A 27,972-nucleotide genomic window follows, 5' to 3' on the forward strand; every position below is an offset into this window, starting at 1 on the left:
CCTCATCATCATCAGCTCTGATCCTCCTTCACCAACAGATCAGCTGCTCCTCCACTGATTGGCTCTTCTCTTGTGTTTCCTCTCAGGTTCAGGTGAATGCAGTCAGACAGCAGTGGGAGGCAGAGGAAGCTGCCATCAGCTGCTGCACTTCTGCTCTCCCTCCACCAGGTGGAGACATGGAGCTGCAGCAGCAACACTTCCATTCAGTCACTTTGATAAAGAAACAAACTTCCTGTTTCTACACTTCAGGAAACATGAAGCATCAAGAAAAACAGACAGAAACCAAAGAATGAGGATAAAAGAAAGAAAGACATAAATTCCTCTGACTCAGATGCAGAAACGAGCAAAGAGCTGCAGGCTCTGGATTCAGTGATTTGATGAAGAAAGCTCTGGATCACTGATGAAGCTGTAGAGATCTGGGGGGTATTCCAGAAAGCAGCTTATGCTAGCTCCCACGGTAAGTTTGAGGCTAAGGAAGTTGATAACCTCAGCTTTCGGTTCCAGAAATGGAGGTATGTTTCAGGGTATGTCAAGTTGCCATGGCAACTCATGCTCTGAACATAGCCTGGTCTGGAACAGGTTCAGTTGAAGGTTAGTTTGTTTTCAGAGAGGTGAAGCAGCATGGCGTGTCTATTTGAGGATGATTTAGTGGATGAAGAAGCTCAGATAATACTTTTTCCACCATGAGAGGGCGATAAGACCACATGTGGATGTTGGAAAGATAAACTTTTTTACTTTGATCTAACTTAATTATTTGCTTCAGTTAAGATAAATCATTTTTTTGTTTAGTCACTTTAAAATAACATGTAGTTTTCAGACAGTTATTTTACTTTTATTCAAATTAATTCAATTAAGTAGATGTAGCTTTGGTGCTGCTGTTAGATCGGCACCGCAAGGGATTGTGGGATACCATTCCAGACTTTCCAGTCCGTCCAGACTTTGTCAGTCTGGACGGACTTGGGTTTAAGTGTGGGTTTTTGACCAATTGTGTTTAGTTGTTTAGCTGTTTTAGTATGTATTTTCTAGTTATTTGATCATGTTAGGGAGAGGATGATATTATATGAGATATTATAATGAGATTATATAGCACCGCTACTGCCTAGTGGTGTCAAAGTCGTAGAAATGGTTAAGTGATTTCATGTTGCGAATTCTTGTTATGGCCCGCAGTAGCATCACTGATGAAAGGACCATATTGCTTTCGCAGTTGGAACTATTTCGGCGCCTTTCAGCGAAAATATGACCCCCGCCGCATGCTCGAAAAGTCACCAAAATGTGCACACACTTGGGATAAATCGCAAATGAATTTTCCACAAAGTCAACGTCACCCCCCCGAAGACGATGACATCACGGCGAGCAATCCCGTCAAAAAAATGTGAATGGGGGTTTCTGATTATTTTATTATTATTATTTTTTTCTTCTTGAAATGATTCAATAAGTTTGGATTGATAACATTGACTATCACTGCTGATGCTCTTTCTGAGTCTTTGATGCTGGATTTTGTATGCTTATGCTTTGTTCAATAAAGTTGTAAAAAAAAAAAATGTGAATGGGGGTGAAATTTTTTTACTTCAAAATACTGTTATGAATGCAAAACACGTGTTGGGGGTTTGAAATCATTATGGGATGGCCACATGACTTGGTGGCCATTTTGTGGCGAACTCTGAGAATTGGCAATTTTTGTGTTTTTCCACGATATGGGAAAACAACACTTTTGTGTGAGCGATTTTCACATAATTGCACACATTTGCTGCCAGCTCCAGTCTACAAACACCACAGAAGTGTTGTTGACCTTTAACCTTAGGAAAAGGCCGCCAGCTTGCATTGTTTTTAAAAGCCCCTCTAGCACCACACATAAACAAAAACTCATCTTTGAGATGTTTTGCGATTGTCTTGTAACTTCTCAAGCATTCATAGCAAGGTGCTGTGGACAGAATGTTGGAATTAGAAGTTGTAGATTTTGAACGGCGTGCGCATGGCAATTTCGCTGTTGCCATCTTAGCTAGCTCACACATTTTTTTATTGGATTGTTGTGAAGAGGAAATATGCGATTCCCTGGCCCACGCTGAACAAAACAATGTTACACACAACAAGATCGACAAAGGAATGTGGCCGTGGTAAGCAAGAAACTGTCACAAAAAATGTGCTGACTCAGCAAAAGCGAAAAAATTCAGATTTTCTAATTGACTAATGAAACCAGTTTTGACTAATGAAGCCATTAGCCAAAATCTGCAATCTCGCCATTTTTGCGTTTTTACACAATATGAAAAAATGAACTTTTTTTCTCTGGATTTTCACAAAATTTCACACACATGTTGCTAGCACAAGTCCACAACTAGCACTTACGTCGAGTTACATCGATCTTTGATCTCGAGAGAAGGCCGCCATCTTGAATCTTCACAAAAAAGCACCTTAAGCACCAGATACAAATGAAAACTTGACGTTGGAATTTTCATCAATCGTCTCGTAACTTTTCGGGCATCAACGGAAAGCTACTCTGGAAAAAATGTTGCAATTAGACGTTGTAGATTTTGAACAGCGTGCGCATGGCAAACTAGCAAAAGTGGTGCACTGTTATAACTTTTATTTTTTTTCAATGGAATACTGTGAAATTTGAATGCAGGCATCCAGGGCTGGAAATAAACATAATGAAAAGTGTGGGCGTGGTTAGCGAAAAACCACTGTTGCTAAGGACAACAATAAGTTGACTTTTTCCGATTCATCTGAAACTGGTGTCGATCTGTTTGTCATCTCGAGGCGACCAAAATATAAAGTGGTCGCTATGGAGATAAAATCTACAGAAATGGTGCCATTTTGAAAAAAAAGTGTTTTTTTTAATCAACTCATGACATATAGCTCTCACCAATGGAGCAATGTGATTTTCTGACTTAGATGATGCTGATCACTTAGCTAGCACTTTTAGCTATAGTAGCATTACTGGCATATTTAGCATAATTAGCATCATGAACAATGTGTTTTTCTGAGTCAGTGGATGATGCTGATCACTCTGCTAGCACTATTAGCCCCATTAGCATAGCTAGCATATCTATATAGCTAGATAGATAGATAGATAGATAGATAGATAGATAGATAGATAGATAGATAGATAGATAGATAGATAGATAGATAGATAGATAGATAGATAGATAGATAGATAGATAGATAGATAGATAGATAGATAGATAGATAGATAGATAGATAGATAGATAGATAGATAGATAGATAGATAGATAGATAGATAGATAGATAGATAGATAGATAGATAGATAGATAGATAGATAGATAGATAGATAGATAGATAGATAGATAGATAGATAGATAGATAGATAGATAGATAGATTTTATTCCAAACTCATGGTCCAATCAGTAAATAGTTTATAGTTAAAAAAAATTTAAAAAAGGATAAGAATAAATACCAATGACAATGACAAATAAAAAGACAGTCCCTCCAGTGTTTCCATAAATTTGGCTGGAAGCGTATGGCACTAAATCTAATGTTACTCATAGCCAAGATGAGAGTATTCAGACGGAGTCAGAGATTTTAATGTCGGCGTATGAAGATTATAAGACCATCAAAGAAGTAATACGGCTGCATCATCAGCAAAATAAAGAGTTTCTGCAGCATTTAATCTGCAGATAAACTTGGACATGAGTAAGCGCATGAAAGCCCAGAGAGTGTTAATTCTGAGAGAAACGAAAAGCTCACTAGCACTAGTCCTCCTTGGCTTTATTTAAAAGCACTCTTAGAGCATTATTGTACGCCACCTGCAGCCTTCTCATACTGGCACTTATATAGATCGCCCAAAGATGAGCTGTATACAGAGGAGTACAAAATGTTTTAAATAATGTCACCTTGACTCCTTCTGTACACATACCAAACTTTCGAGAAAGAGTTTTGGCATGGCCATACACCACACAACACTGCCTGTAGATATCTGCGTCATCTGACAAGTATTCTGAAATGACATGCCCAAGATACTTGATCTTATTAGTACACAAGCACAGCATTTGATAGGTAAAAATCAGGACATTCTTGGTTTTTGTCTTCTTTTGTCTGAGAAATCATGATCAGAAAGCAGTTAACAGTTAAGCAATTGTTGAAGACCAGCAGTACTTGGATTCAACACAACTAGATCGTCAAATGGTTGATAATGAGATCTCCAGCCACACAACCAGTGTAACAGGCGTTAAGATTAAGAGACAATTCATCCAAATATAAATTAAACAGACAGAATGCCCCCTTGTCTCACCCCATTGGTGGATTTAAAAGGTTCTGACACCTGGTTTCCCCATTTAACCTGCATTGTTTGTTGAGCATACTAATACGCCAGAATACGCACCACACATTTGGGTACACCTCTTTTCGTCAGTTTCATAAATAATTTTCTATGATTTACCCTGTCAAATGCTTTAGAGGCATCTAAAAAACACAGAAAAACAGAGGAATTTAGACTCCTATTATTGTAGATCATTTCTTTAAGAGCATACATATATACACATGTCAGTACCAAGCTTTTCTATAAACCCAAATTGATTCTGAGTCGTTTTCACAAACTCTGTAATCATGGCCAGCAAAGAGTTTAGATAGAATACTAGCCAGAGCTATCAGTCTGTAATTTTCAGTGCAACCAATCTTTCCAGTTTTTTTTTTTTTAAACTGGTACTAACATTTCAGCTATCTAAGGCCGCATTTACACTGCACGGTTTAAGTGACCCAATTTCCGATCTTTTCCTCTCATGTGGCACAGATCGGAGATGGCCGGTGAGCGTGTAAACAGGACAAAAGCACATGGATTCCGATTTTCTCAAATCAGATACAGGCCTTTCCATATGTTGAAATAAATCGGAAACGAATCGGATACGTGCATTTGCGTGTGCCATGTAAGCAGACAAATCAGATATTCCCCAGTCAGTGTATGTACGTCAAATCACCTTTTAAAGGTGATTTGATTCAAACTACAGAACAGATGATGAAAAAGTGATGTTTGTGGAAGAACCAATCAGAGACGAGCTCCCAGCTCTGTTCCATCAGAATCATGTCAGAAGTTCAGAAATGAAGGAGATCTCAGTACTGAGAGGATTGGAAACATGCAGTTGTTCAGCACTGAGGACCTGAGAGCCTCACAACCTTCTTAAGCAGAGATCAAAGCACTGAGGAGCTTCCACAGCCTCTCACAACATTTGAATGTCATTTTAATTTCATTTGAATGTCTTCTGAATCTGAGCTGAGAGGAAGGGTGGAACAGAGTCACTAACTGTTTGGAAGAACAAGGATCCAGCAGAACTCAAAGTTTGTCCTTCAGCAGCTCTGACAGCTGCATTGTGGTCTCTTTGTGTGTTTGTGTTGTTTCTGTAAGAAAGGTGACCTGCAGTGACCTTTAGCTGCTGGTTTTTGGAAGAACTCTCTTCTTTTTGAACAGAAGAACAAGTTAAAGACAAACTTCAGTCTGAGCTCTTCCTCTGCTGCTCTTCTTCCTCACAGAGGAGAACACACAGACACGTCACGGCCTTCATCATGAGTGGAGAAGACAACAGAAAACACAAAGACTCACCGGGAAGAAGAAGAACGTTGGAGCCACCGTCTCGTCCTGCTCTGTCCTCCTCTGTCACGGAGGAAAACTCTCAACTTCATCATTTCCTGATTCAGGAACACTTGAGCAGAGCTCCGCCCCCTTATGTGTGAGTTTGTGGTAGTCTCCACCCAGAAACCTGAAAGAGTCTCTGTTGTACAGGAAATAAAAAGATTTTTTACATTACATGGTTTGTGTGTTTTTGTTTCTATTTGTGTGTAAGTGTGGTGTGCATCAATCAATTGTTGGTAAATAGATTTATCAGTTTGTACTTGTGACTCTAAAGGCTCCTGGCAGCATCTCTGAGTCTGGATCCAAGCTTCAACAGCAAAGCTTTTCCTCTGATCCATTTGTCTGAAATACTGTGATGGTCCAGCAGCTCCACTTCTTTCTGGACAATTATTGTCCAACAACTTCCACTGCTCTTGGGGGGTATTCCAGGAAGCATGTTTAAACTACCCTGACTTTAAGCCTGAACTCTGGCTGAAATCCGCCTGAACTTGCTTACTCTGGGTTTGTCGGTTCCAAAAGACCGGATATGAGTTAGCGTAATTACGCTCGACTTGGTAACCCTGGGTTAACGCACGTGCATGTCAAGTACATAAAGACATTCTCAATGGATCGCCGATTTCTGGAGTCACCATGGAAACGCGTGGAGAGAAAAAAAAGCGCGACACTTGAGACGAAAGTGAGACGAAGTCTGAGATTTTAATGACGGCGTATAAAGATTATAAGTCCATCAAAAAAGTAACACGGCTGCATTATCAAAAAAAAGAGTTTCTGCTTGGAGAAAACTAATATATATATTATTTAGTTATATATATATATATATATATATATATATATGTAACTTCAAACTTAAATACATTTCTTCTACTAGTAATAAATAATTTAGTTTAATTTCTTACGTCTATAAAACTCAATAATTGTTTATACAACTCAAATTTACGTATTTATCTAACTAAATGTCACATTACTCCATTAATCTTTTTTCCATCTTAATTACTTATATTTCTTGAACTCTCATATGTCTTACTTTGAGCCGGCAGATATGCTCATTTTTTTATCAATAAAAAGAACGGGGGAAAAATGCACGGAGTGCAAACACTAATTAAAGAATTTTGCGTCACTGTTATTACTATTACTAATGGTGGGGGTGCTATATAAACTCATCATCCTCTCCTTTACTCTCACTCATGTTGCAGAGACGTAAGCATAGTAGGACAAAATAACTCGGCAAAACACGGTGAAACACAGTAAAACAGATATACAACTAAACACCCTGAAACATACCTCGATTTCTGGAACCGAAAGCTGGAACGTTTGCTGTATGCTGCTTCATGGTCTTATCCCCCCTCCCCTCCTATTATCACCCTCCTACCCCCCCTCTCTCTAACCTCCCTCTCTCTTCTTCCCCTCTTTCCTTTTCCGTCCGGTCCAACACCAAAGATTTTCAAACATGGTTGAAATTAATAAAGTTTGGCCTCAATTACAAAAGGGATTTATGCAGACATACCTCTGGTTCGTCAGAAGATTCATAGCCCCTGTTGTAAAAGTAAAATATGTCCAACACAAGAGGCCTTCAGCTCTCATCTGCCTGCCCAGCTGTTGGACAGGACAAGTTAAAAAAAAAAAAAATTAATCCAGTCACGCCACTTCCAGTGTCTGTTGTTTAGGGTTTCAGCGTTTGGGTCTGCATACGCTACCACCAAGCATGACAATGTGGTTAAAACTGGTTTTTATCATCTCAGAAATCTGACTAGGGTCCGCCCACTTCTCTCTTTTGCTAATATGGAGATGCTAATGCATGCTTTTATCATGAGTGAAATTGATTACTGTAACGCCCTGCTTGCTGGTCTCCCAAAAACCAACATTAGAGAACCTTCAGCTTCTCTAAAATTCTGCTGCATGAGTTCTCACCAAGACCAGGAGGCGAGCTCACATCACCCAAATTTTGAAATCCCTGCATTGGCTCCCCATATGCTTCGGGGTTGATTTTAAGATACTTTTAACAGTTTTTAAATGTCTTAACGGTCTTGCGCCTTCTTATTTATCCAATCTTTTAGTAAAGTACGAACCCTCTGGGACTCTGAGATCCTCTGGCACTGGTCTGTTAACCATTCCGACTGTAAAAACCAAAACATAAGAAGATGCATCTTTTCAGCACTATGGCCTCCGTTTATGGAAGAGTCTGCCATAGGACATGAGAGCCGCAGAGAGCATTAATGCTTTAAGAAAAGGCTAAAGACCCTTTTAACTAATTTTTTACTACCACTATTTTTATTCATTTTATCTTGTTTTATGAACTTACACTATATTTGAATGTGTTATTTTAATTTTAATTTACCTTTTATCTGTGTTTTGTTTATTGCTTTTTTCAATGTTTACTTTTTCATTCTCATTTTTAATTTTATTTTTATGTCCGGTGCTTCCACAGTTGGGTCCTCTCCCTCTGGGTTGGCTGCTGTTCAGCTGCTGCAGCTTGGGATGGGAACCTGCATCAACGAATTAGCTATGCAGGAGCGGTCTCCGCCTGTGATGCTGCATTTGGCTGGTTATGCGGCTAATCAGAGAGGGAGGCTCCAATTATTAGCGTATCCAACATCTTGTTTTCGTGCTCAGCCTATTTCTTATTTGTCATTTGTCATCGTCTTCCCCCATTAGTTAGGGGGGGGTGGGAGATGTGAAAGAAGTGGGGGGCTGTGTTTAGGTATGGGGAGGGGGGCCCTTTTTTTAAATTTATTTTTGTGCTTGTTTATTTTAATTTTCATGCTGGTCTTTATATTATTTTTGTTTTTGTTTTAATGTAAAGCACTTTGTGTTATACTTTTATATGAAAAGTGCTTTATAAATAAAGTTTGATTGATTGATCTCAACAATCTAGTCCATAAATCTAGTTAAAGGCATCAAAACTACAGAGGCAGTCGGTAAGATTCGATCATAAAGCGGGGCATAGTTATTATGATCCACTGTGCGTTAAGCGCAAATGTTTGTTTAGTCTATCATTGAATGTAATTTATACGAGCACTGCTATTTATGAAATATATTTATTGTTGTATTTTCAATGCATTCCTGCAATTATGATGTTAACTTTTTAACAAATTAATTGTGTACAGTGAATTAATCATGGAGTCATGAATTTAACTGTTGTATATTTATTGTGGTAAATTGATAAAATTTTATGTCTTTTTTAGGTTGTTCACCATACATACATACATACAAAACCAGCATTAATTCAATTAAGTAGGTGTAACTTTGGTGCTGCTGTTAGATCGGCACTGCAAGGAATTGTGGGATATCATTCCCTTTGCCTGTCTGGGTGGATATGGGTTTAAGTTTGGGTTTTTGACCAAATGTGTTTAGTTGTTTAGCTGTTTTACTGCGTATTGTTTAGTTATTTGTACTGTTATATTTAATTATTTCTGCACCATGAGTGAGAGGGAGGAAGAGGATGATGAGTTTATTTAGCCCCCCTGCTGTGTAGTGATGTAATGATAAATTCAGATATATGGTATATGGCTACATGCCAAAAGTCTCCTTTTCATTAATTTTGTTATGAAAATAAGTATATATGCAGGCTCAAATTTAGACATAAGAGTTCAAGAAGTACAATAAATTAAGATGGAAAAACATTTAATTGAATTGGAGGAATATTACATTTAGTAAGATAAATATGTAAATTTGAATAGTAAAAAAAATTGAGTTGGATAGACGTAAGAAATTAGGTTGAATTCAATTAAGTCAATTACTTGTTACCAATTGAATTGGGAGCCAGTTTAGCTCATGCTGTGTTATGGCACTTTCCGTCCATGGAACAGGGTTCAACTCCGGGCTACTCCCTAATTCCTTCTCTACCTCTGTGCCAGTCACAAGCCCAGCTAAATTGAGAGGGTTGCATCAGGAAGGGCATCCGGCATAAAAACATCGCCATGTTAACCGTGTCAATCTTCCACAAAAATGAAGGATGATTCACTGTGGCTACCTCTGCTGGGAAAAGCCGAAAGAGAAAGAAGACCTGTTACCAATTGAATTAATTTAAGTTGGATAAGTTATGTATATATATATATATATATATATATATATATATATATATATATATATATATATATATATATATATATATATATATATATATATATATATATATGCGTCACGATGAAAATAAGATCAGAGACTCTTGCTTTTCGTTGTCCGTTCTTTTTCTCCAAGCAGAAACTCTTTATTTTGCTGATGATGCAGCCGTATTACTTCTTTGATGGTCTTATAATCTTCATACGCCGACATTAAAATCTCTGACTCTGTCTGACTGCAGTACAGTACTCTCTTTTATTCTCCACACGTTTCCATGGTGACTCCAGAAATCGGCGATCAATTGAGAATGTCTTTTTATGTACTTTTTATGCACGTGCATTAACCCAGGGTTACTAAGTCGAGCGTAAAGACGCTAACTCATATCCGGTCTCTTGGAACCCACGTACCCAGAGTAAGCAAATTCAGGCGGATTTCAGCCAGAATTCAGGGTTAAAGTCAGGGTAGTTTAAACATGCTTCCTGGAATACCGTATTCCAGGAGGGAAACGCGTGGGGGAAAAAAGAGAGCACTACACTTCAGTGAGACGGACTCTGAGATTTTAATGACGGCGTATGAACATTATAAAACCATCAAAAAAGTAATACAACTGCATCCGCAAGAGAAAGAGTTTCTGCTTGGAGAAAAACAACAGAAAAAGTAAACGCACGAGTTTCTGATCTTATTTCCATTTCCCTTGTGACGCATTAATATATAACTTATCCAATTTTGCCAACTTAAATGAATTACTTCCATTGGTAACAAGTAATTGAGTTAAATTTATTCAACCTAATTTCTTACGTCTATAAAACTCAATAATTTTTTATCCAGCTTAAATGTACATATTTATTTAACTAAATGTCACATTACTCCAATTCAAATATTTTTTCCATCTTCATGAATTATAATTCTTAAACTCTCGTACACTGACCAAAAATATAAACGCAACACTTTTGTTATTGCTCCCATTTTTTATGGCATGAACTCAAAGATGTGAAACATTTTCCACATACACAAAATAACCAGTTCTCTGAAATATTGTTCACAAATCTGTCTAAATCTGTGAAAGTGAGCACTTCTCCTTTGCCAAGACAATCCATCCCACCTCACAGGTGTGCCATATGAAGATGCTGATTAGACAGCATGATTATTGCACAGGTGTGCCTTAGACTGGCCACAAGAAAAAGGCCCCCATGGTGGCAAGACGGGCAGGTGGGACATGAAGTTGGAGAGAGGAACTGGAGCAGAGAGATTGGGAGGGAATGGAAATGTGAAGGTCAGACATGTAGGGTATGGAGTGCTTTGAAGGTTATGAGGAGAATTTTGAAACTAATCCTTTGTTTTATGGGAAGCCAGTGTAAGTTTTGGAGAATTGGTGTGATGTGGTGGGATAACAGGGTCCTGGTGATGATGCGGGCTGCAGAATTTTGGAGAAGCTGCAGTTTTTTGAGTGTTTTATTGGGCAAACCAAACAGGAGGGAATTGCAATAATCGATCCGAGACGTAACAAGACTATGAACAAGTACAGCAGTTGTATGAGGTGTGAGAGAAGGGCGGAGACGAGATAATAATATTTATTGTCAAAACCAAAAACACCTCAAGTCGGGATCAAGAAAAACAAAACTCATCACAAAAGTAGAAAAACCAGCAGAGTCTTAAAAAACAGGCAGAGCAAAGACAAAACCAAATGCGGAATACAGACCACATTGTTGGAGCAGCAGGAAAGTTTAGAGAGAATGAGGGACGACCCAACACAGAGGACTGAGAGACTGAAACTTAAACAGCATTTATCACAAAATGACTGTGGACTCCTCCATGGAGAAACACAGCTGAGGAGGAGGGACACATCCTGGAGGAGCAACAGCTGATCTGCAAAACACACAGAAGCAGATAGAAAAGTAAACAAGCAGTAAACTGTGTCAATATGTGTGTTTGTTTAAGATAACCTGCGCCTAATCAAACACCTGTGGGGTATTCCAGAAAGCAGGTTCTGCTAGCTCCCACGGTAAGTTTGAGGCTAAGGAAGTTGATAACCTCAGCTTTCGGTTCTAGAAATGGAGGTATGTTTCAGGGTGTGTCAAGTTGCCATAGCAACTCATGCTCTGAACATATCCTGGTCTGGAGCAGGTTTAGCTGAAGGTTAGTTTGTTTTCAGAGAGGTGAAGCAGCATGGCGTGTCCATTTGAAGATGATTTAGTGGATGAAAAAGCTCAGATAATACTTTTTTCACCGTGAGAGGGTGATAAGACCACATATGGATGTTGGAAAATTCAACTTTTTCACTTTGATCTAACTTAATTATTTGCTTAAAAATATGAACTGGATGAAGCAATGAGCTATAAAATAAAAACTTTTCTTCAGCTCCTCCTCAAACAGCTTGAAGATCCTCATCCTCATCTGCTCACCTTCTTCCTCCTTGTTGCAGCTGGAGAACATGATCATCCAGATGTTTGTTCCAGGAGTTTTGACTGCTTTTTAGTTTAAAGACATAAAAAACTTGTTTTGATGATGACAGATTCTGTCTCTCTCTCTCTCTCTCTCTCTCTCTCTCTCTCTCTCTCTCTCTCTTTCTCTCTCGTTTGCTATTGTTATGTTTCATCTGACTTTTGTGCTTTTTAAATATTTTTTATTTAATCATTGAGGAACATTTGCTATTTGATTTTTTTATTTTGGTATTCTTTTCTTTGAAGGCGATTTTCACAATTCTTTGCTTTGAAATTTATTTTATTCTCTTTTTTTGTTCATTTCAGTGTTTTCATGATTTAAGAATACTTTAAAAACCTGCGATTAAAGCTCTTCAGTCTTCCCTGCATTTTAGTCAAATCTGTACATTGTTGTTAGTTTTGGTGCATAGGTCATATAATTTATAACAATCGTTTATGCATACCTGAAGTTTCTTTTAGCCCTTCATATTTTTTTTTTGTATTTTAAAAATTAAATGTTTTTTTGTAAATAGTGGCAGCATTTTAAACAATATTGTGGTCCAATTAGGCAGTTTTCAAGTTAGCAAAATATAAAGTTTCACAGTGTTTAAATACCGGAGACACAGAAAAGCATTTCAAAAACAAATTTGGAAACTGAAGGGTAAAAAAAACAGTTTACAATATTATAACGACTGATCTGCGTCAAGTTTTTATTTGATGGAATTTCAGTATTATCAGGGAAGGGACAGGGGGAATAGAACCAATGGTGTTAGTAGTAAAGTGTGAAACATTTTCACTCCAGACCAGCTGGTGGCGCTAACGCACCATTATGCTGTTTACCAGCTAAAGAAGAACAGCACGAGGACTTGCTAGCAGCGTTAGCTTGTTAGCAGGCTAGCAGCGTTAGCTTGTGTTGAGAGGTCGGTGGTGTTTTGTTGGGACGTTTGTGAGGTTTTTGGACAGAAAGGACGATACGTGGTTCGTGTGGGAACTCTCAGAATGTTCCAAAGTGTCGTAAATGAGTGAAGAAGTGTTGAACGGAAAGACAACGTGGATTGCTGTGATTGTGAGACTAGCAGATGATCGATCGGAGCTGCAGTGAAGAGGACGGCGGTGTTTGTGGGAGTTGGAGCTGAAGATCGGAGCAGGAACCATGTCTTCCGAACCTCAGGAAGGTTCTGTCAGAGAACAACTTTCTGCTGCTGAAGGAACCATCGTCCAGAACGACGAGGAGCTCTGTCGTCAGCGCAGACTGCTGGATAGCAGCTGGAACCCGCAGGTTCAGCTCCACCGTCTAGGTTTGTTCACTGCTTCCACCTGCAGACAAATAGATCCATGAACGTCTTTGTTTTCCTCGTTTGAGCTGCTATCTGGATCCAAACTTTTCAGCTGGATAGATCCAATGTTACTGGTGTTATAGGTTCACCGCTAATGTTAGCTATTGGTAGAGTATAAACAAAGGCATGATGGGAAATCCTTGTTTTACAATAACTGGCCGACTAAAGGGATACGGTCTGTTCCAATGAGTTCTATCACTAAAGGAGGCATCACGTGGTTCCTCATGGGAGGAGAGCACCGCCAACTAGGTGAGGTCAAGTTATTACTGCAGTACATGTGAACACATTTTTTGCAAAATACCAGTTCATTGTTTGGGTTTCAACTGCCAAAATCAGAGGTAAGTATTTTAATTGTTTTCTTTTAATGCTGCAGGGGCTTCATTAATCATACACATGTTGACATGCATGATGTTGCAGGGCTGTTATCAACATGCTGCATGATGTACGTATAATTTACTGTCGACATAAATGTAAATTTTATTTTGCTAAACCTGTATACAGCATACTAGGCTATTATAGTAATATAGATTTATACATTTCTGACTCAGAGACTGAACTTTTCTTGCAGGTTTCCAATGGATTCAGACTTAAGGAAAAAGTGGACCATAGCAATAAAAAGAGCTAACCCAGATGATCACTGTGGTACCAACTAGCAATACAGTCTGGATATGTTCAGAACATTTGTGGAAACACATTTAGATAAGAGGCCAGACTGTTGGCTTGAAACCCGACACCATAGCATCTATGTTACACAAACTGATCACTAACATGAATCAGTATAAATCTATTGTTTTTCTTTGTTGTTGTTGTTTATTTTAGGGTAAATCTATTGTTCGCTTTTGGACTTCTTTTGAATATTTATTTTTTTATTAGTCGTAGTAGTAGTATTATTAATAATAATATTAATAGACTTATTTTTTATTGACTTATTTATTTATTATTATTATTATTGACTTATTGTTGGGTTTTTCATAATAATTTAAATTAAATGTCAAAGAGGTCTACAACTTCTAAATGTTTAGAAATTATTTTTAAAAAATTCTTTGTAATAATTTTTTTATTTGTAAGAAGTCCTGCAAGTTTGAACTTTTAAGGCTGACTGTTTCTCTTCTTTAACAACAACAAATGATGTATATTTATATGTATATAGATTATATATATAAATATAATATATTTACGTATATGTATAAATATATATAAATGTAAAAATATATATAGTATATAAAAGCTACTTATACGCCACTAAAAGCAATAGAAATCATTGTCATGTCGGCGTCGTCGACCTCACCAAGATGGCGTCGCGCTCCGCCACCGTCGGCCAGGCTTCTAAAGCGGCCGTGTCTCCTCTAGTGATATAACTCATTGGTCTGTTCTGCATCTATTGGATCATTCTAGAAATATTTTGACGTTTGAACATTTTAGTTCTAATTTCCAATTATTTGATCGGAAACAATATGATGCTGTGATCAAAACTCTTCCTCTGTCATTGTTACAATTATCACAAAATCTACTGTTAAACAAAGTTCAATTAAAACTCCCTCCACTCTTTTTTGGATGGGCAGTCGATAACAAAGACAGAATTACCAAACAGCTTCATACGCAGATTGTTTGTTAAAGAACTCTTATCCAAACATCTCATCAGAAAAAAAGCATTTCTAAACACTTCTATAACAAAGAGGTATTTGAATTAAAGTTGAATTACTTACAATTTTGTATTTTACCAAAAGTAAAAGACATTCATTTTAAAATAATTAGTGATGTTTATCCATCCAAGGAATTTTTGAGGCTTCGTTTTGGGTTTGAAGAGAATGACTGCAGTTTTTGTTTAAATGACATTGAGACGGTGGATCATTTATTCTTTAACTGCAGAGTTATAAAAACATTCTGGGAAGATTTCTGCTTGTGGTATTGTTCCAAAATTGCAATGCCAGTTTGTGGCGGGGTCCCGCCGAGAAAGGATGCAGAGGAGCCAAGGTGCGATCAAACTCCCCTTTCAGACCCTCCATCTCCCCTCATTTTTCTTCCTTTGACGCACCCCCTTTAAATGATAAGCCCCTCCCCTTGGGCATTGCTCTTCATTACCTGGCAGGTAACCTCACAGGAATGAGCTTTAAACATAAAATACATAAATACACAAACAATAAAACACGGTGTGTGTCCCCCTCGTCATCTGACAGTGCCACACCGTCACACAGTTCATTTACATGCAAAAAATGTTCTATTGGGTGTGGTATCATATAATAGACCAGAAAGTACTGTTCTTAATATCCTGATATTGCAAATAAAGTTTTATATTCACAAAAATAAATTTTTGAAGACCAAACCATTTTTATCACATTTCATAAGGAGCTCTGTTTTAACTTTTAATCACTTTATTATATGAAAAAGAAGAATGGCTTGAAATTGCTTAGTTTTGTTCAGAAATACAAACTTCACATGTACCCCTAACCAGTATTTGACTAATTACATTGGTTCTATTTTCTTTTATTTTTTTATTTTACTTATTTGTCTTTATTTATTTGTGTGTTATGGTCTTTTTTTCCCCCCCTCGATTCTTTATTTTCTATGTTAATATGTTATGTTTGGCATTGGTGGTTGATCTTCGAGGTAATGTTGATTCTATGGTTATTGTTCGTTATTTAATGTATGATACCTCAATTGTCAATAAAGTTAAAAAAAATCTGAACAAAATAAAAGCATACAGCTAGATAGACTTAAATTAAAGCGAGTTATTACTATTTTAAGTCTAAATGATCACTTTTGTTTTGCTAAAACAATGGGAACAAAATAACAAATGAGCAAAAATGAGCTTTTTTTCTTCTAGAGAATACATCTCTATTTTTGATCCAAACACTGTCAAATTTTCACTGGACATTATTCAGGTGCTTCAGCAAATTTCCTTATAATTAGTGTGTTTAATTAATTGCTACATGTGATGAAATATTTAGAAATCTGTTTTTTTCCTACTCTATGGCAATTCAAGAGAACACACGAATTTCAATTGAATAACCCTTTTATTTTTTAGTTTCATTAGCCATCATGCAAACATCCACAATACTCAATAACCCAGCAACAGTCATGAACTTTCAATGATGATCTCCAGACTTCCATCCTTGTAGGCATCCATCAGTTTGTAGCTAAACAAAGCTTCATCTCCTTCATAAATTACATTAAACCCGGATGGAAGTCCAGGGACTTAGGAAATAACTTTTCCAATGTAGATTTCACCATCTGCAAATGAGTGGCGTACTCTTTTTTTTTTTTTTTATCCTGGTAAGAATGGGATGGTCCTTTTTCTCTTGGGCACACTCAGAGATACTCTGAGAAGACCCTGCAGCCACAGCAGTTTGGATAAGAAACATTAAGTCATCTTTAAGTTCAGTCCATGGCTTATTTCTACCTTTCCCTCCACTGTCTTATTTGTTAACAATAAAAACATCCTCCCTTCCCCTGGGGTCCTGCAGTAGCACTTCCTGCCGGAAACGGAGCAGATTTGTTAGAGCTTGGAATTTCTCCATTTCACTATCAACATCCTTTTCTGATTTCCAAAGACCCGCATCAATGATTATATCAGGCAAGTTCTTCTTCTTTTCAAAATGATCTCCTGCTTTTTGCCAAACCCTCAGCTGCTTTTTTGTAGCTTTTCTCTATGCTGCTTTGTGATACTGGCCTCCCTTGCTTTGAATTTAGCCTCCAGCTCCTTTCTTCTTTTTCTTACATCACCCACTAGTTGTTCCAGCTTTTCAGGAGATAACTGAGACACCCATTCTGATGTCTTTTTGTAGGAGTACATCAGATATGCTTTGTAACGGCAGATGCATTAGGCCTATGGTGAACCAGATGGTCTAACACACCGAATATCCTTTCTGGATTCTTGTTGTGTTTTAGAGCTTTGTTACGCTTCTCACATGCTCTCCTGCATCCCAAAATCCCCCCCTGCATGAAGGCAAAGAGAGAGTCACCAGTCAGCATTTCCAGGAAGGAGGCGTGGTGATAACGTCAGTGCTCACTCGGTGCGGCTACATGCTCTGCACCAGCCAAGCATGTCTGATCAGTGTAGACGGAGTGTTGGTGTAAAAGTGAAAGCGAAAATGCAATCCCCTCTTTGCATTTTCGCTCTAATTATGTCACATAATAACAATGTTAAAGAAGAAAATGAGAAAGCATTTTAAAGGACTGACATTTAATTTTTATTTTTGAGCCATTTGATGCAGTTATATTGTGAAAGTGAAAAAGCATTTCTGGTAAATGTTAATCCTCAAATGTTCTCAGTATTATTTTTCCCCACTAATACGATTTAAGAAGGTGCGCCACTGTTTCTTACAAGTTATAAAGGTTATATTTTTCTACTTATTTTTCTACTTTTTTATGCCATTATCTGTTTTCTCGTTAAATACCAGAGTGTTATTATTTTTTTGTTTGCTAAACAGCAAAAAACTGACTTTGTTTTTTTTCCAGAAATCTCATTCACTTGCTAAGTTATTTTATTTTTTTCTGTGCGGCCCGGTACCAAATGATCAATTTGTCCGGGGATTGGGGACCACTGGTCTAGTGGGGTCTAGATGACCCCACTCCCAATGTTAAAGTGCCTAGGATAGCACAAGGGTTATTCGGAGGCTTGTGGGAGTCTATTATCATATTAAATACTTCCATAATGGTCACTTTTAGAAATTGCATTTCTTATTCTAAATTAGACAAACAAAAGTCTTTTATTTTTACACAAAATCTGTTGTTTTGCGTAGAATATGTGGAAAACAACAACAATCATAATAATGATGGATTGTATTTATTTGCGCTTTTCCAGACGCTCAAAGCACTTACAATGTGTCCATTATTCCTTCACTCATTCGTACTTGGTGATGGTGAACTACTGATGGTGCCGCAGCTGCCCTGGGGCAGACTGACAGATGCTACCGCCTACAGCCACTCTGACCATCACTGGGACATTCATACACATTCACACACCATTTTCAGATGTTTGCTTTCATGGATGGCCTGGACATCTCTGTAAGATTGTTGCATTTTCATCTTTCTTACATTTTTGCTGTAGTGTTTTGACTGATATGTAAAGCTTTGCTGATCTTCTTGTAGCCTTCACCTTTTTTGTGCACAGAAATGATTTCCTTTCTCAGATTTTGTGACATTTCTTTTCCATGGGGAGCCATTGCTGACAGCATGAAATGGGAGGGGCTGTTCTTTGTTAAGAAATGCCCTTTTATGGTCACCTGTGTGCTGACACCTCTTAAATGCATCATTTGACTCACCTGTGGTTGAATGCCTGTTAATTAGAATGTTGTAGTTTTAAGTTTCGCTTTTCTCCCAATGTCTACTACTGGGGTGTACTCATTTTTGCAACATGGGCTTGAATTGATTGAAAATCACTTTTGTGTTCAAAATAACATATCTTGTTTGGAATCAATGTCCCACCTTTATGGGCCTCCGTAGGTGAATTTTGTAATCTTGTAATTCACAGAAAATGTTGATTCTGAAAGGACACTTAAGGTTTTCTGACAAATGTAGTGGGAGTGTTATTATTTATGCTGAGCACTATATTTCTTTCAGTTTGTCCCTTCCAGCTCATACTGGACCATAAAATAATTGAATATGTCATTAAAAACTTTAATGTTTTTTTAAAATGCTATTTTATATATATTCATACATTTATTGATTGATTTTCAATTTTATTTATATTATATCAATTTTAAATAACAACACATTTATTGAATCATTTAAATTAGTCTCTTCTGGTCGTCCAGACTTTTCAGGTATTTACCCCAATGATCACTGAGTTTATTGGTGCTTGACAAAACCCAAATGTCCTGGAAACGTATAAAAGGCTCCTTGTTGTGTTTGTGTCCCTGCAGTCCTCCCCCAGCATTGGATGACTGAAGAGGAAGATCTCTGCAACCAGCAGATGAACTTCAGAGTGGAAGAAGAGGGACCAGAACCTCCACAGATTAAAGAGGAACTTCAGGAACCAGAACCTCCGCAGATTAAAGAGGAACCAGAGGAACTCTGCATCAGTCAGGATGAAGAAGGAAACCAACATGAAGAATCAACATCAACTACAGATGAAGAGACAGACCCACAGAACAGAGATCAGAGGAAGAGAAGAGACAAAAGACATGTCCAAAGTGTGGACAGCTCTCACACATCAGGTCAGTGTGACTCTGAGCTTCATCTCCACACTATCGTTATGTTCACTTCAACAACGGTTCTATCTTGAGCCTCTTGAGTTTGTAGTTTAGTTCTTTTCACCATATTTCTCTGTCAATCCCAAAATCCATCTAAACCTCTTTGATGTCTCCGTGTCTCCAATTCCAGACATTCAGACAGATTCTATTTCCAAAACTACATTTCAAGCTAAAACCCAAAGACAGGGTCCTGCTCATGGATCTGCAGACAGAAAAGATTCAAACCTGAACACATCAGTGAAAAACTGCTTAGTGTCAGAGTTGTTCTCAATCTTTTTCTGGACTGATTCTTCCTCCAGTGCAGCTTCATCTTCATCAAACTGCTCCTCATTGGTGGGAGGAAACACAACAGGGAGGTTTTTCTGTGTCCAGTTCAGCTCCATGAATGTTCAGGCTGTTTAATGTCAGTGATTTCAGTTTAGAAAAACTGCATCTCTGCTGAGATTTGCTTCACTTCCATAAGAACCTCAGCAGCATCAGGATCATTTTGTTGACGGTTTGTCAGTGGAATGACATTTCATACTCATAGCTTCAGTGGAAATCAAGAGTCTGGAACCTTTAACACTAAAAGAACCATTTGATCCAGTTTCTTCCAGACCAAAACCCAACAAGAGCCACAAAGTTCCACTTCACTGTTTAACAAAATAACAAAATACTTTTTATTTCTGTTTTTCTGGCTATTAAGTCGATCATTTATAGAATTTAGCCTTCCAACCTCTATGTCTGCACCAGCAAGGAGCATTTTTTTCCATCTCCAACAATTAAGAAAAAAACAAAACGCACAAGAAGCGAACATTAAGTCCAGAGTATATATTTAACCCATAAAACCAGTAGGAACATTTTTCTGAGCAATCCAAAGAAATGTTGACCACAAATGTCTTAACACCAATAAATATCAGGTGTCGACAACCTGGGACATACGTTCCACAGATGTGTTTAATTGCTGCTGGAATTCTGGGTAAAAAATATCTAGTAAGAACTTGACATTTGTCCACATTCTTAAACAAATAAGCCCTCAAAATAATGATTAAAAAAAGTCTAAGAACACCTCTTGAGAATACTCATCACTCAAAGAATAATTTTTTTCAGAACTAATTGCTCCCTCTCTGCAGCACCTCCCCTACAGAATTTGTCTGTAGCGCCGCTGCCCAATGACGGCTTCAGCAGGCAGCACCAGGTCTGGAAAGTGGAGTGGACTGATCGACACTCTCGACTCTCTGGGTGTGGAGAAAGACCTGGCGCTCAAAATTATACAGATTCAAAATAGGAATATGCTGCACAACACAACAAACAAAACCTGGAAATATAAATCATAGTAGTGCTCTTCAGCAATAAATCAAGAAAGACCTGGTGCTGAACGCTAAAGCCGCAAGCTCTATGCAAACCCCTCTCCCAACGCGCACCCCCCCTCCCCCGCGCACACACACACACACCAACTTACACACACACACAGAGCGCCTCTTATACATTCAATGCGCAGAGCTCCTGCCCAAGCTGTGGTCTCCAAACACAGCAATGGCAGGCAGTGGGAGGTTATTTTATGACTTACATCAAAAATGAGATGTTCTTTTTATAGGATCATATCAGCTCTTTTCTACCTTTGATTTGAATCTGTATTATTCAAATTATTCACATTTCTCAACATGAAAACTTTTGGGTTTTGGATAAAAACAGACAAAGGTTGAAAAGAACTGAAATGGTTCTTTATTATTATTTAGTTTTACGCTATCCTACTTATTTGCACTATGATGAAAAACTGACTGTAATTTTAGTTCAATTACTAAATTTAGTCACAATCTGAAGATACTTAAAAAAAATGTTTTTCCTTTTAACTCTTTTCATCCTGTCTGGTACAGAATTTAGTTTCCTCTTTACGACGTCACTTTAGACGAACTCTGACGATTTACGCTCGTATTGACAAGCATCCACAAGAAAAGGGAAGGAGGGGTCTGTTCAGCAAACTGTAACTGTCATTACTAGTCATGCATTATGAAGTGTTCTCTTCAGATAAAAGCTTTCCTAACATGCAGTCCTGCAACTGCTTGTCCTACAAGAGTCTCTTCTGTCTCTTTACCTTCCAGTTTAAAACAGACAGAAGACATTGTTGGTCAGTGCAGCAGACAACATTCTATAAATCATAGTATCTTAGTTAATTTCTTCAACTAACAAAGAGGAAACCCCAACAATTCAGAGAGAAAATGGTTTACATGATTAAAAAAAAAGTACAATCGGTTTTGTCATCAGTTGACATATGCATTAAACCATCAACAATATAAAACGCTTTTGAAGGTCTGAGGGAATGCTGAATTGTGGTGACTGATATCAGCGACCACCTACCAGTTTTTTCAGTATATAAACACGTATACGCTAGATTCCAATCCGAAATAGTAAAACAAGCAAGGATCGGTAACAAGAAGCCATAGAACAGGGATCAAGCTATTTAATCTGGCCCGCAAAACTGGAATAAATATATATATATTAATATATATATATATATATATATATATAATATATATTTGTTAATGTTTTATTTTCCCTGTAAGTTTGGTTTATACCCATAAATAGTGCACTACAAATAAACTGACCTTTTGTCTGGGTGCTGAAAGACATTCTGCATTCACGTGGTGTTGGGAGATTTGTTGTTTTTTATGGTCATGTGTGTTTTCCAAATTGTAAAATTCTTTTTTTGATCACTCTAACACCACATGAATGCAGAATTTCTCTAAGTTTGCATTATTTTCCTTAAGGACATAGACCAATTGATGCAATTGACAATAATATGAGAAAAGACCAAACCGTTTTTAAATAAAAACTCCAAAATGTTCTGATTTCATATATATCAGTTGATATATATAACAATTTTCAGTCAAAATTAAACCATCGAAGTATTAACAAGACTGTATGAAAAAAACAGCCAATAAAAAGACTAATAATAAAGAGGTGCAGAAATAAACCATGGATGACAAAAGGCCTACACAATGCCTGTAAGAAGAAAAATAATTTGTATCAAATATTTTTAAAACTAAGGACACAAGAGTCTGAAAATTAATACAAAGTGTATAAAAATAAGCAGGTCTCCATATTTTAAAAAAAAAGAACAAAAAAAAAAGACTACTACAGCAAACGGCTATATCAACAGGAATAAAGTAAAACCATCTTTCTCAAAAAGTGTATTTAAGATTCGATCCCCGCTCCCCCCAGCCAATTGTCGTTGTGTCCTTGGGCAAGACACTTCACCCTCCTTGCCTCCAGTGCGGCTCCACTGGTGTGTGAATGTGCATGAATGATCCCAGTGATGGTCAGAGGGGCCGTAGGCGCGAAATGGCAGCCACGCCTCTGTCAGTCTGCCCCAGGACAGCTGTGGCTACAACCATAGCTTACCATCACCAAGTATGAATGAGGAGTGAATGAATAATGGACATAATGTAAGCGCTTTGGGTGTCTTGAAAAGCGCAGATAAATCTAATCCATTATTATTATTATTATTAAGAAACATCAGAGATAAATGAAATAAATAAGATAGAGGAGATCTACAGATTTGGACATAATTGTTCTAAAAAAACATAATAGAAGACATTATTCATCCATTCATTGATAAATGTAATTTAACTTTTGCAACAGGAATCTTCACTGATGGAATGAAAATTGCAAAGATAATTATGCTCTACAAAAGTGAAAAAAAAAAAACATTTTTACCAACTACAGACCAATATCTCTACTATCACAGTCCTCAAAAATCATAGATTGTTTGTTACTAGGTTGAATAAATTCCTCGAGAGAAAAAATGTATTGGACAGTAGCCATTATGGTTTTAGAGCCAATAATTTAACAACAATGGCTGTAATCCAACAAACAGAAACAAAGAAACAGCCATGACAGTTGACAAAAATATCAAATCTAGTTAGCATTCATCCAAAAAAGGTCTTTGACACCATTGACCATAAAGTTCTTTAAGTAAATTAGCTTGTATAGTTTTAGACCAGGGGTGTTAAACTCAATTGCTCAGGGGGCCAAAATCCAAAACATGCTGAAGGTCCCAGGCTGAACAGGATAAACTTCTGTTGAAGTCACTAAAACCAAACTTTTAAGGCTTAACTTTTTAAAACATAAATATGTATAAACATAGGCTACCATATTTTCAGAACCACAAGGCGAACTTAAAAGTCTTACATTTTCTCCAAAATGTAGGTGGCGCTTTATGAGGCGGTGCGCCTAATTTGTTGTTGTGGGACTCATGCAGACAGCATGAGAACGGGAGAGGGTTTTGTGGGCATGAACAACAGAATAACATTGTTTACAACATCGCTTAAGCACAGTTTTATTAAATTGCAAGCTATCAGCTATGCAAAGGAACATGTGAGCAGCTGCGAGAGAACAAGAAGAAGAGAAATGTGCAGAATGTAAATGTTTATATTAGCTAACAATACATTAATGATAGATGGATAGATGGATAGATAGATAGATAGATAGATAGATAGATAGATAGATAGATAATTAGTTGTTAGCAAAAACATGTTTTTTGGCGACCATATTTGGAAGCCATCTTGAATTATGGAAGTACCAAGAAGATCCAAGGTGGGTCTTGCTCTCATATGAAAGAGGACATATTTGACTACATTTGTACCAAATGTGATGCTTTTATCAGGAAGTGAACGATTCTTATCTAACTGACCATTCTCAGATTTTGTGACATTTCTTTTCCATGGGGAACCATTGCTGACGGCATGAATTGGAACGGGCTTTTCTTTAAGAAATGCCCTTTTCTAGTCACCTGTGCTGGTAATGTCTTACATGAATCATTAGACTCACCTGTTGTTAAATGCCTTTTAAATAGAATTAAGTGTGGCTTTTCTCCTAAGACGCAAATTGGGGTTTACTCGTTTTTGCAACATGGGCTTGAATTAATTTATTAAGAAAATCACTGTTTTGTGTGTACAAAATAACATTTTTGATTTGTGATTGATTATTAAACTTCTAATTTTTGGTATAATTTTTTCTGAATTTCGCTATAATATTTTCTGATATTTGCTATTATTAATGCTGAGCACTGTATGTCTAGAAAACTGAGTACGAACCAACAGCATTTCTTTATAGTCAGTTTTGTTTTCAGAAAAGGTTTTTTGACGGTGTGTACACCAAATGTAATAAGCAGCTGTAAAAAGACCATAAAAATAAACGTGTTGAAAAAAAAGACATGTTTAAATTGTAATTTAAAAAAATAAAAACCCAAGACCACTATAGTTCTACACCAATACTTGTCTCTCCTGGTGCTCTGACATTTTTTCCCAGTTTTCCAGAATTTGAACCACTTTTTTACAACAAGGGGCCTCTTCTTGTGTTTGTTTCCCTGTAGTCCTGCCCCAGCATTGGATGACTGAAGAGGAAGATCTCTGCAACCAGCAGAGGAACTTCAGAGTGAAACAGGAAGAACCACAACCTCCACAGATTAAGGAGGTACAGGAGAAACCAGAACTTCTAAAGACTGAAGAGGTATGGGAGGAACCAGAACCTTCACTGATCAAAGAGGAGCCAGAAGAGCTCTTCATCAGTCTGGATAAGGAGCGGCTTAATTTGAAGCAGGAGACTGATATCTTGATGGAGATTCCTACTTATGAGGAAGATGAGAACAGTGAAGCAGATCTAAACAATCAGCAGAGCTTTAATGTAACTGATAGTCAGGATGAAGAAGGAAACCAACATGAAGAATCAACATCAACTACAGATGAAGAGACAGACCCACAGAACAGAGATAAGAGGAAGAGAAGAGACAGAAGACATGTCCAAAGTGCGGACAGCTCTCACATGTCAGCAGGTCAGTGTGACTCTGATGTTGGTAAAAAATCAAAGAAGGCAGCTTTGGTTAAGAAACGCAAACAATCCCCAAAGGAAAAAATAATTTCCTCTTTAAAGTCTGGTGAAAACTCAAGAGTAGTTGGTCCTCATGTAGACAAAGACATTACTGAGCCTGTTGAAAGACTTTTTATCTGTAAAGAATGCAATAAAGATTTTAGAAAGTTGTCTTATTTAAAAGAACACATGAGAAATCATGCAAAAGAAAGGCCTTTTTCTTGTGAAGAATGTGATAAAAGTTATTGTCGCCTATGTGATCTCAAAAAACACATGAGAACTCACACAGGCGAGAAGCCCTATTCTTGTAAAGAATGTGATAAAAGTTTCAAGGATAGATCTCATCTTAGAGGACACATGAAAACTCACACAGGCGAGAAGCCCTTTTCTTGTGAATGTAATAAAAGTTTTGTTCGAAGATCTGATCTTAAAAGACACATGAGAACTCACACAGGAGAAAAGCTTTTTTCTTGTAAAGAATGTGATAAAGGTTTTTGTCAAACGTCTGATCTCAAAAGACACCTCAGAACTCATACAGGAGAAAAGCCTTATTCTTGTAAAGAATGTAATAAAAGTTTTAGGCAAATTTCTACACTCAAAAGACATGAGATCTTGTACAGTCGAGAAGCCTTATACTTGTCAAAAATGTTTAACAAGTTAAGGGATGTGTCTCGAATCGAAAAACACATGAGAATTCACACAGGAGAAAAACCTTTTTTTTGTAAAGAATGCAGCTAAAATTTTTGTCGTATAGCTTATCTGAAAGCATACAAGAACTCACACATAAATGCAACGAAAAGGTAGAGTCCACTGATGTCTGATATGCACAGAAAACATCTTTTTTGATTGATCTGACATGATAAAAATGTCAAAGATACTATGTTTTAGGATTTTATCAGCTACAATTATCAATATTCAAAAAAATAGAGGATTGATACTAGACAATGAGTTTCACCCTTAATATGAAACTTTTATTTCGGCAAAAATATCCATTTTTTTACATAAATAATTCTCTTTGATGTACCTGTAAATACAAATGTTTTGCTTTTAAATCTAATAGTTAAATCTATATCTGATGAACAGCTTTTATCGGTCAAAAGTGTCATTACTTGTATTGATGTTTTTCGTTTTTTAATTTGTTGTATAATTTTATAGGTTGATTAATATTTTTATATTTTGCAGTATTTTATTTTGGTTTAAAGTTGTTTTGTTTATCATTGTGGTTGTAGTTTATTCTGCGACAATGAGTACTGTATACCATCTAAGTTTGTGTGTTACCATGACAACACTAGAAATACTTTGAATACATGACTGCAGTTTATATTTTGTTGACTCGTGTAAGAAAGTACGAGACGAAAAGATTTTCCTAAAACTGTATGAAGGAAGGGGTGGATAAAGAACCAGACTGGTGTTTGTGTCTGGTGTTCTTGTGATTCATGTTTTTCTAGTAGACCGTACATTAGAACTTCTCCTCTGTTCTATTTGGTTCTCAGTGTTCTGTCCCAATCTTTACTGTAAAGAATAAAGTGAATGTGAACATCAGTCAGAAGTGTGGAGTCTTTCCCACAGTGTAGTTTCTGCTGTTTGTTGGTTCTCTGCTGGTTCCAAATATGGACTCCTCAATTCCAGGTCAGACTGCTTTTTTTTTTTTAAGCTTTATTTAATAGGGACAGTGGACATTAATGAACATCTACCAAACAATGATAGGCGTAAACATGCTGGATTATAGCAATGATGCTAATTTGCATCCATAGTCCCTAGGCAGGAAACATAAAACAGGACAAAACAAAAGACAGAGTCACAGATACAGTAAGAACACAAAAAGGTGGTACATTGTGAAAGTTAAAAGTCAGTGGTTACAGGACTGGTTTGCTTTCAGCCACTGCTTGAGCTGTGTTTTGAAGGTCTGTAATGTTAGACACTCCCTTATGTACGGTGGAAGACTGTTCCAGAGTTTACTGGCCTTTACAGAAAGAGCGTTTTGTCCAAAGGCTATTTTTCTGTACGGAAACTCACAGTGCCCTCGAGACGAGGCCCTAGTCCTGAGAGTGCTGTGAGACCTTTTTTTAAAAAAGTCAGACATGGGAGGCGGAGCAAGTCCATGTAACACCTTGTACATCAAACAAGCGAATTTAACATTTTTAAAATTCTCAAAGCTTAACAACTTGTACTTTTTCAAGATATTACAAACATGGAATGACATTGGTTTTCTATCTAAGACCTTAAGTGATTTTTTTATAAAGTGAGTCTATGGTTTTGCTCATATTTACACCCGCCAAGGACCAACATGTAATACAGTATTCAATATGTGATGGAATCATTGAATGCAGAAACATTCTAGCAGCTCCAAGTGTTATGAATGGTCGTATTTGTTTAAAGTTATTCAAATTGAATTTTACTGTATTCGATATTTTTTTAATAAGGCTCTTGAAGCTCGGAGTTAAATCAAATCTGAACTTGGGACTGAGGTGAGATCACAGAGCTCCATCAGACGCTGTGAAGAAGACTGAAGCAGTAGCTGTTTTAGGTACGGGCT

The 27,972-nt window shown here is 37.2% G+C and overlaps 2 protein-coding genes across 2 annotated transcripts in view; one reads left to right on the forward strand and one right to left on the reverse strand.

Moving 5' to 3' along the window:
• Nucleotides 1-27,972, reverse strand: part of LOC105355226 (NACHT, LRR and PYD domains-containing protein 12-like) — a 354,920-nt gene that overhangs the window by 181,557 nt on the left and 145,391 nt on the right. The window lies entirely within an intron of this gene.
• Nucleotides 12,905-26,978, forward strand: LOC111948638 (zinc finger protein 436-like). Its single transcript, XM_023962511.1, has 3 exons — nt 12,905-13,356; nt 19,260-19,553; nt 24,943-26,978. The coding sequence occupies exons 1-3, from the start codon at nt 13,212-13,214 to the stop codon at nt 26,172-26,174; spliced, it is 1,671 nt and encodes a 556-aa protein (XP_023818279.1). The 5' UTR covers nt 12,905-13,211; the 3' UTR covers nt 26,175-26,978.

The sequence above is a fragment of the Oryzias latipes genome, chromosome 2 (genome assembly GCF_002234675.1).
Source record: "Oryzias latipes chromosome 2, ASM223467v1".
NCBI classification, from domain to species: domain Eukaryota; kingdom Metazoa; phylum Chordata; class Actinopteri; order Beloniformes; family Adrianichthyidae; genus Oryzias; species Oryzias latipes.

Excerpts from the sequence above, each read along its gene's own strand:
- LOC111948638 (XM_023962511.1), top strand. The coding sequence starts at position 13,212 with ATGTCTTCCGAACCTCAGGAAGGTTCTGTCAGAGAACAACTTTCTGCT. Across the intron at positions 13,357-19,259 it reads GGTTCAGCTCCACCGTCTAG|TCCTCCCCCAGCATTGGATG; the intron begins GTTTGTTCACTG and ends GTGTCCCTGCAG. Across the intron at positions 19,554-24,942 it reads GGACAGCTCTCACACATCAG|TCCTGCCCCAGCATTGGATG; the intron begins GTCAGTGTGACT and ends GTTTCCCTGTAG.